This window comes from Bubalus kerabau, chromosome 19 (assembly GCF_029407905.1).
Source record: "Bubalus kerabau isolate K-KA32 ecotype Philippines breed swamp buffalo chromosome 19, PCC_UOA_SB_1v2, whole genome shotgun sequence".
Taxonomy (NCBI): domain Eukaryota; kingdom Metazoa; phylum Chordata; class Mammalia; order Artiodactyla; family Bovidae; genus Bubalus; species Bubalus kerabau.
Genome location: NC_073642.1, coordinates 22,311,720 through 22,321,717, shown reverse-complemented (window position 1 = coordinate 22,321,717; position 9,998 = coordinate 22,311,720). Strand labels below are relative to the sequence as shown.

Genomic DNA, 9,998 nt, shown 5'->3' with positions numbered 1-9,998 from the left:
GGCATTGCCTTTCTCTGGGATTGGAATGAAAACTCATCTTTTCCAGTCCTGTGGCCACTGCTGAGTTTTCCAAATTTGCTGGCATATTGAGTGAAGAAGCCAGACACAAAAGTGCCTTCTATACTACTTACAACGGGTTCTTGAACAGGAAAAACTATAGTGAAAATTTAAGAAAAGTGATTGAATTGGGGAAGCTTAGGGAATTTCAGGGGTGATGATAAAGATCTATATCTACCTTGTTTGGGTTTTTTGTTTGTTTGTTTTTAAGAAGCTTATGAGAGACATTATAAGGGACAGGTCTGGCTAACAATACCTGAACTCACTATCAGTCATGACATCACAAACTCATCTCCTGGTGAGATGCATAGGAAGTACAAATTGAACCTGATCAAGCCTCAAGATCTAACTGCCGGTTCATAGGAAATACAGAAGGTAGTGGAAACGTGATAAAAAAACATCATAAGAATAAAATCAAGCATATCCAAAATGCACAAAATTTTATGGGTCAAATAACCTGTCAAATGACAAAGAGAAGAAAGTGGAAGGGGAAATCCCTTTAAAATCAAAAGACTTCTGGGACATGACACAATGCAGTATTGCAATGTGTGGACTTTGTGTGGATCCTAATTCAAAGAAATCAACCAGAATATTAGCTGATAATAAGGAATTACTAAAACTTTCAAGGTATAGAAATGGTTCATATGTCTTGTGTTAAAAAGGAGTTCCTATCTCTGAGACACATACTGAATGAAGTACTTACAGATGAAATAATACAATGTCTCAGATTTGCTATTTTTAATATTTATTTTTATTTATTTGATTGCACTGGCTCTCCGTTGCAGCATGTGGGGTCTCTGACCTTTGATGAGGCATGCAGGATCTTTAGCTGTGGCATGTGGGATCTTTTTTTTTTGTCGCAGCTGAGAACTCTAGTTGAGGCATGCATGTTAACAAAGAAAGTTTGGCCATTTGTTAAATGGTAAAGCTGGGTGATGGGTACACAGGGGTTCATTGCATTGCAATATTCTGCTTTCAAATATTTGAAAACTTAAAAAACAATACAATACAAAGCTTTTATGTTCATCGAGTGTTTTTTACTGAGCTTCCTCTCACCCCCTCCCCTTTAGTTAGATCAAATCTCAGCTGCACAGAAAGGAAGAATCTGCCCTTCACAGATGAGTGACACATACACCCTACAGGTCACAGGGACTTTAGTCCCTTCTATCATAAGTTTGCTAGCCTCTTGAATCTGGCCCCAAAGTTGCTCTGAGTTGCCCATTCCGCCCAGTCTGTTTCACTCCAGCTTGCGGATCTTGTCTTCTGTTGCCTCCTCCACAGATGCCCCACCTGTGCCCCCTAATGCAGCTCCCCCTCATCCAGTGTGATGTGAAAGTCCTTTGTGTCCAGAACTAGAACTGACTGGGGATAGGGCACCATGGAGTCCTCTGACCCCTGCCCAAGAATCCCCATTCCCCTGTCCAGCCTCCCAGCTTGGGCTGGGGCAGTGGGGGACCAGGGAGGAGAGGACAACAGTATCCCCAAACACCTCAGTGCCAGTGGGTGAAGATCTGAGACTCTGACCATATAGAGAAGGGACAGGTCGACCTGTAGGAAGTGTAGGCCTTCTTGACAGGTAAAGGTAAAAGGCTGGACTTTCTGCCATTGTGGATTGGCTGATGGATTGGGTTTCCCAGGTAGGGCTAGTGGTAAAGAACCCATCTGCCAATGCAGGAGACCTAAGAGGCTTGGGTTGGATTCCTGGGTCAGGAAGATCCCCTGGAGGAGGGCATGGCAACCCACTCCAGTATTCTTGCCCGGAGAATCCCCACGGACAGAGGAGCCTGGTGGGCTACAGTCTACAAGGTCACAAAGAGTTGGATGCTGAAGCAACTGAGTACATGTGTAAAGTTTCCCAGCCATTTTTTCATTCACTCAACCAATACTGAAATCTATGTTAGGGGAAGTCCCTGGAGGTACAGTAGTTAGGATTCCGTGCTTCCCCTGAAGGGGACATGAGTTCAGTCCCTAGTCATGGAACTAAAATAAAATACCACTTGCCGTTCTGCAAAAAAAAAAAAAAAAAAAAAAATCTACGTCCAGTTGGAACTACAGCAATGAACACAGACAGGTCTCCTGCCCTTATGGGATCTACTTGCTAATGGGGCAAGGAAGGTGATGACAAATAATACATTACTGCTGCTGCTAAGTCGCGTCAGTCATGTCCAAATCTGTGCGACCCCATAGACGGCAGCCCACCAGGCTCCTCTGTCCCTGGGATTCTCCAGACAAGAATACTGGAGTGGGTTGCCATTTCCTTCTCCAATGCATGAAAGTGAAAAGTCAAAGTGAAGTTGCTCAGTCGTGTCCAACTCTTCAAGACCCCATGGACTGTAGCCTACCAGGCTCCTCCATCCATGGGATTTTCCAGGCAAGAGTACTGGAGTGGGGTGCCATTGCCTTCTCCAATACATTACTAATACATTTCAAATACTGGGAAAAATTAAAGGGTGTGCTGATAGCTAGACCATGAAGGAAGTTTAGACTAGGGTGATTAGGGAAGGCCTATGAAAGTAACATTTGACCTGAGACCTGAATGGTAAGGACCCAGCCAAATAAAAATCTGGCCACAACAAACTAGTAAGTGCAAAAGCCTAAGATTAGCATTTATAATGGAGAACAAAAGATTTGAGCTAGTGTGCATTAAGATGCTAGGGGATGAGGTAAATTGAAAACATATCTAAGCTAGTAATAAAAGCTTCTATTTTATTTATAGTCCCCTGGGGAAAGAGCGTCGTCAGATGGTGTGCAAGGTTAGAAATGCCTGTTGAAGCAGTCAAATAGCATCTTGCTGCGCGAATATTCTCATGGCAAATTATTTTTAAAATCATAAAAATACTTATGTTTGTAAATTACTTGAAAGTGGCAGAGCAGTGACAAGGGCCTTGTGTGTCCACTGCTCTATTACCCGAACCTGGATTCCCTAACTTTGACTGGCATGTGATAGGGCCTTGCCCATTTATACCGAGCAAATGCTCCAGTTAACAGCAATCAGTGATATTATAATTGCTATTAATGACATCTGAAATAGCAACAAGATACATGAACAGACTATCAATGACAGGGTTGGGATATCTACGTCTCCATTAGAAAAACATTCTGCATACACTTAAATTCTGACTAGCCTATTTTTGCTGGTAAATTGTTAAAGTGAGATGCTGTTGAGAACTATCACTGGACCCTTACGTTGCCTGAGTATCTCTCTGTCTTTTGATAATCACTTTCTGGTGATTATATTCATCAGATATTTCTAAAAGAATCAGTGAATTAACAGAAATCATGCCAGGCAGTGCTGGATTCCAGGAATTTAAGAAGACTTAAGAGTGAGACCTGGGTTCAAGTCCCAGTGCTGCGCTGTCACTCACAGCAACAAGGCTGTGGGTATATCCAAAAACCCTGGATACCAAATTTGTAAAAGTCATCTATTATCTGTTCTTTTCTAGATCACAAGAGTCTTGTAAAAATCTGATAAAAACTGTAAAATAAGGTTCTATTTAAGCTTTTGGAAGTGGCTGGAGATTATGTTGCGAGCCTGTAAAGCCTGTGCCTGCCCTGTTTTTTGTTTGGACAGACCCCCACACCCCAATCTTCAGGGCCCCAGCAACTGTAAGAGCGACTTTAGACTTACAGTGTTTAGGGTGTTTAGGGGAGGCTTAATGTCCAGTTTTTAAGTGTCAAAGTCTGTAACTAAGCAGGGCTGGTCAGCACAGAGCCCTCTGCTGGCGATACCTCTTGGCTACATTTCTCTCCCAACATTTAGAGGCTCTGTTTTTCTTCCCTTCCCTTCCCAGGTAAACAAACCCTCCCACTCCCAGAGCACCAACTGAAACAGACTGCTTAATTTTGCTTTATTTTGCACATAATGAGGACAACCAATTGACTAAGCAGTTCCAGAACTGTTAAGTGTTCATTAATCAAGAAGTAAATGAGTTGAGAAGACAAACTTAATCTCCTCCCAAATATACTGCAAGTATCACAGAAACTTGTAACAACACATGCAATATAGGTTTTTCAACACACAGACAGCCCAAGGGAGAAGGGTGAATCCTGAAGATGCATGTGGGTCAGAGCAGGGGCTGTGCTCCAGGAAGCTGGACTCTACCTGGCGGGTCACTGCCCTGCTCCCAGACACATCTGCCCTGTGAAGTCCTCTGCCCTTTGTCAGATTCAAACCTTTCATCCCACATTCCAGGCTCATCATTCCCCTCCACTTCCAAGGTGGAAATCCGCACACAGAAATCCAGGCAGAACCAAATACACTCGCCCAGCTGTGTGTCACGTGACACATCTCCGGCTCAGATTCTGTACAGGAAGTTCCCATTGCTGTCAAAGAACTCTCGTCCCCTCTGCACGACTCTCTTGCTGAAGATCTGGTCACCTGCCTCCCCTGCCTTCAGCTCTTCCAGCCTCTTGTCACTGGGTAATCCATCACTGTCAATTCCTCTGGCGCCCCTGCAAGTGCCGGTAGGGTGACCTGCAGCAACAGGCACAAAGTTCTTCCCCTCCTCCAGGCCCTGGACTCCTTTATTCCTTTCCGTCTGTCTCGTTGTTATATTTGTACTCTGAGTGTTCAATTCAATCGCTTTCAAAGCTGTGCTGTGACCATGGCCTTTGGATGAGGCTTCATCCCCAGCCATCAGCAAAGAACCTGATACAGACTGGCCTGCAGAAAGTGGTTTAGAGGAATCTCCAGGGCCTGGGAGCTCCGGGAGCGAACGGGCAAGTCCGATTTTCTTAAGGACTTTTTGATCCTGCTTCAGTTTCTGTTCCAATGTGGGTACGAACTTGCTTTTTAAAACCCTTCGGATCACATCGGTGCTGACATCAAAGCCTTCAGCCAATCTGGGAACTGACCAAGACTCTGCAAATTCCCTGTGTAAATACCTGTGAAAAAATGAAGCAGATTTTCCATCTGTGAAGACATCTCCTATCAGAAGTTAACAGATTATGTAACACTAGTGATAAATACATGAAAAGAAGAAGGCTTGGAAAAACTGCAAACACAGTCTCTGTCTTGCACCACTAAATCTCTACAGCCAATTCTTCTGTGCTTACAGCAACACCCAACTACTTTTAGTCATTTAATGTCAACTGGATTCCTCTCACTGCATGACAGGCCCCATTAAGATCCAGGGGATGCAAGACAGTCTTTCCCTTCAAAGAACATACAATCCAGACATGCCTGACAGTGCAGTGATGAAGACTCTGTGCTTCCACTGCAGGGAGCTGGAAGACCCAATGCAGGCAGGTTTGATCCCTGGTTAGGGAAGTAAGATCCTGCATGCCCCAATAATGCAGCTAAAAAACAAAACAAAAAAAGACCGCTGTGTTGACTGAATAATAAATTAATTATTCAATTGGCTATTAATAAATTAATTGATTGTATAATAAATACCCAGCCCAGGGCCTACCCCTAAATAGACATTCATTAAAAAAAGAAAAAAAATACAATCTGATGGTGGAGACAAATGTATTAACACCCAGCAAAACCAGCAACACTATGAAAAGGATCTCAGCAGAGGATGCTGAGAGAACCAGGGAGGGTGAGGCAGGGACAGGCCAGCACCACACCTGTGGGGCAGCCTAAGAATTCTTCAGGAAGTCCACCCTAGAGCTGGTCTGAAAACATGAGCAGTTGTAACAAGCTGGGACAGAGGAGAACAGGGGGTCAAAGAACTGATGGTAGAGCAGGCAGCAGGTGAAATACAAAGAAGCACACGACCTTTGTTGGCAAGAGGTCTTTCTGTGTGACAGTGGGAGAAGGAGCAAGACCATGTCTTGCTTAGGGATTCTGGAGTTTATCTCAGAGCAACAGTGAACAAAGGAAGAATTTTAAGCAGCGGAATGCCATGAGCAAATTTTCATTTTGAAGCTCAATCCAGTGATAGTGAAACAGGGTGCAGTCATCAATTAGTATCCTTGAACTATAATCTGTATATAAATGAACAATAACCTGTAACTTGCTTTCACTGACCAAGCATGCTCTAACTGTTCCTGCTAAGTGCATACCCTCCCAGCTTCACAGCCTAGACAGTAACTCACATGATTCCTTTAACTGCCCCCAGTAGACAACACTTCTGAGCTGGGGTCAGTGTAGTGGCAGTTGCTTAAGTTGCTGTTCAGGCTATGGGGCTAGTTTTGCCCAGCTCAAGCCAGTGGAGACCCCTGACCACTCAACTGGGCCTGTATAAGTGTCCAGTGAATGCCCTTTCATTGTCAAGGGCCAAAATCTCCATCCTGAGATCATGCTAATGCTGCCCATCATTTTCTGAACGTGCACCCCATTAAGAACTACATAACTCAGATACCCCTGTGCAGAGCTCCAATTACTTTACCTTTTTCTAACCATCAGTAACTTTTCCTGAAGCTTCAAACCACCCTGCTTCTCTTTTTTTAATATCTATTTATTTGACTACCCTGGGTCTTAGTTGTGGCACTCAGAATCTAGTTCCCCAACCAGGAATTGGACCCTGGTCCTCTGCATTGGGAGCGTGGAGTCTTAGCCATCGGACCACTAGAAAGTCCCCTTTGTTGCTTCTTTACCCCATAAATATTCTAACCCTCTCCTTCAAGGATGCCAATTTGAGATTTATTCTTGTGTCTCCTTGCTTGGCTGCCTGTGAATAAACCCTTTCTCTGCTGCAGACCTCAAGGTTTCAGCGCTGGCTTGCTGTGCATCAGGTAAACGAACGTGGTTCAGTTACCTGGTTCAGTAACAGTAAATTTTGGCGCAAGACCAGAGGTGGAAAGATCAGGCAAGAGGCTGTCAGGAATTCAGGTAGTCTGAACTCAGGGGCAATGAGAGGAGAAGAGCAGAGAGACTTGAGAAATACTTTAAGAAGGCCAAATAGGTGTACTTGGTAAGGAACTAAATACTGTGTTAAGAAATAGGTTGAGAGTCAGTATTTTCTGAGTAGGTGGTTGGTGGGAACATTCAGGGATATAGCAAAAATAGAAGAATGAAATTGTCAGGGAACAATGATGAATTCTATTTTGTACATGTTGAGTTTGAGGAACTTGTGCGACAGCCAAACAGTGATGTCTAGTGCACAACTGACTACAGAATTCAGAAGAACATGGCCTGGACATGAGAGAACTGGAAGTCATAAGCCAACAGCAGGAATGGCTGAAGCCACCTGGCATCAGGCAGGGAAATATGCAAAATGAGATAAAAGACCCAGGGCACAACTGTAAAACTCTACAATACTTAAGGTATCGGAGGAAGAAGGGAAGCCCAGAGAGGAAACAGAAAACCAGTCCTACAAATAGAGGTGAGTGGTCCCCTGGGTCAAGACCATGTCTCGTTTAGGGATTCTGGAGTTTATCTCAGAACAACAGTGAACCAACGAAGAATTTTAAGCAGTAGAACGCCATGAGCACATTTTCATTGCTCAAAATTTTGAGGCTCAACCATCAGTTAGATTCCTTGAACTATAATCTGTATATTAATGAACAATAATAACCTGTAAGGGTCAAGCGAGAATTTCAAGAATGCAGACAAGATCAAATGCTGAGAAGTATTAGACAAGCTAAAGTGTTGAGAGTCAGTTATGCCTAGCACTGAGGAAGTCACTGGTGTTATCTGTGAGCAGTTTCATTGTCATGATGAAAAAAACAAACAAAAACCAGAGCAGGGAGCCAGGAGGGAACTAGAGGAGGAGGGAGTGTAGAGTCAACTTGACAGTTGGGTTTCCTTTTTGTTTTTGTAATCTAAGTGACTGACTTAAGCTTTGCTTGCCAAGGCATGCACTTTGAAGATGGCTGTCTTCAATAAACACACTGCCAGCCATACAGATAAAAAGCCAGGCTCCAGCCACCCCACCGAGGCACCTTTGTTTTAAAGACCATGGTTAACTTCAATAATTAACCACTTGGGCCACTTGCTTTTTCTCTTCCTGTGCTTTAAATTCCCATTGAATTTGCCAATAAAGAGTGAGCCCTCAAAACCCTACCCCCCGCCCCCCCATAAAAAACTCAGGCCCCAGTGTTCAAATCCAGTAAAAGTAGAAGTAGAACTCCAGGCCCTTGCAACTCTCTCTAGCCATGGCCTTGCTGTGCAGCCTCAGGTGGGCTGTGTAATTTTCAGGTCCTGTAAGTAATAAACGTTCACCCACCCGCAGAAAAAGTTGAGGTCATTGAAGGGCATGTTGTAATCTTAAGACACAACAGCTGGCCCAGCCACAGCACTGGTTATTGATAGACTGAGCCCAGCACACAACACGGACAAGTTGACAGAAAAAGGTACCTGAGGAATTAGGCAGGGATTTGACCTAGAGCACCCAGAGGACTGGTCCTAGACAAGTGCAAGACTGCCACTTCCCCAGTGATATGACTAGAGGACAAGACTGAAAGTGGAAGGTAAGAAGGAGTCCAAGAAGCTTTAATAATTTTTTACCTAATGGCCTGATTTTTCTCTGAAATAAAAAGATTATTTAATGATCCCCAAAGGGGAGGTGACAGGTAAAAAGATGGAAGGGTTAAAAATGCTGGCATTCAAGACGAGAGGAAGCTGACAGAAGAGAGTTGTTGTAGGCTCATAAAATCTTGATCATCTCTATAAAATACCCCTGATTCTAAGTCTCAACTCCAGAATTATTCTGGTGAGAATGAAAAATGGAACATGACCTTCGGAAGACTATTTAGCAATATTTATCAAAATGCAAATTCATTTACCTTTGGCTTCAGCAACCCTACTTCTGAGAATGTGTATAATGCTTCTGGCAGATATGCACATTGATGGGCACACAAGGTCATGCACTAAAGCACTATTTTTTACAGTGAGTGAGTGGGAACAATTCAAATGCCCACCATAAAAGACCAGTAATATAAACTACAATTTATTAAGCATCTACAAACGAGAATGAGGCGCTCTCTCTTGGTAAGTCGAAAGATCTTCGGAATATATTAAATGAACAAAGTAAAGTGTAGAAAAGTTATTTATAAATTCTGTTTGAGACTACGAAAGTGAAAATAAAATTCTACATTCACATGGGCTTGCTTGTATGTGCAGAAGAAAACCTAGATAGTGACACAAGAAAACTATTAAAAATACTATCCACAGGAAACTAGGAGGGTTAACACTTCTCAACACATATGCAGTTATACTGCTTTAATTTTGAGCCATATGTAATGTACTATGTATTCAAAACAAAAATCTTAATAGTCTTACCGGATCTGCTCCATGGCTTCCCACGTCAGGGTCCTGGGCGGGGCACCTGACGCCTCCATTTGCCTTCGAATTTTCTGGAGCCGGATGGCTTTTTTCTGTCGTTTCAGGGCGCTGAGGGAGAGAACCAATGGCAGAAACCATGCCTATACGCTAGATGGGTGGTTTAAGAGCCTTGGGGGTCAGTCACAGAGCGTCCAGCGCACTTCACTTTGCAAACACTACCTGGCCATGTCGGCCAGCCAGAACACCGCCCCAGAAGTCTAACACCAAGAACAGCAGCCCATAAGCTGTTGCTGAATTCTTTAGTCTAATACTTCCTTGGTGAAAGGACCTGTGGTCCCAAAGGATCTAACACCTGCCCCTGCGCCCCTAAAAACGGGTGAGAAGGGCTGCTGCAGGACGCCCAGCGCCAACCGGGCGCGGACAAGGGCGCCCAGACCGAGGCCCTGCTTCAGGCTGAGGGCCCGGGAAGGAGCCGGTACCTCTCCACCTCCTGCAGTTCTCGCTCCTCCGGTTCCCAGTCGAAATCGGGGTCCGGTTCTCGGCTGATAGAGCCCGGGATGGTCACCCCCCGGGTAGCAAACCCACAGCGAGCGACCGCTGCGCAGACACGCCCGCCCAGCAAACAGCTCAGGGAAAACGCCATGTTTACAAAAACCCCCCCTCACGACCCGCGGACTGGCAGCACCGGAAGCCAGGGACTGAGCCGGAAGTAAGCGGGGGCGAAAGCTGGGGGAGGTCGCGGTTCTTTCCGGCTTCAAGCTGAGGGCGT

The 9,998-nt window shown here is 44.6% G+C and overlaps 1 protein-coding gene across 1 annotated transcript; it reads right to left on the bottom strand.

The window, feature by feature from the left end:
• Positions 1–3,888: 3,888 nt before the first annotated feature.
• On the bottom strand, positions 3,889–9,988 carry NGRN (neugrin, neurite outgrowth associated). The gene is made up of 3 exons (XM_055555688.1): positions 9,709–9,988; positions 9,227–9,337; positions 3,889–4,941 (listed from the first exon to the last, which is right to left on the bottom strand). Exons 1-3 carry the CDS (start codon positions 9,870–9,872, stop codon positions 4,353–4,355), a joined length of 864 nt encoding a protein of 287 aa, XP_055411663.1. The 5' UTR covers positions 9,873–9,988; the 3' UTR covers positions 3,889–4,352.
• Positions 9,989–9,998: the final 10 nt, after the last annotated feature.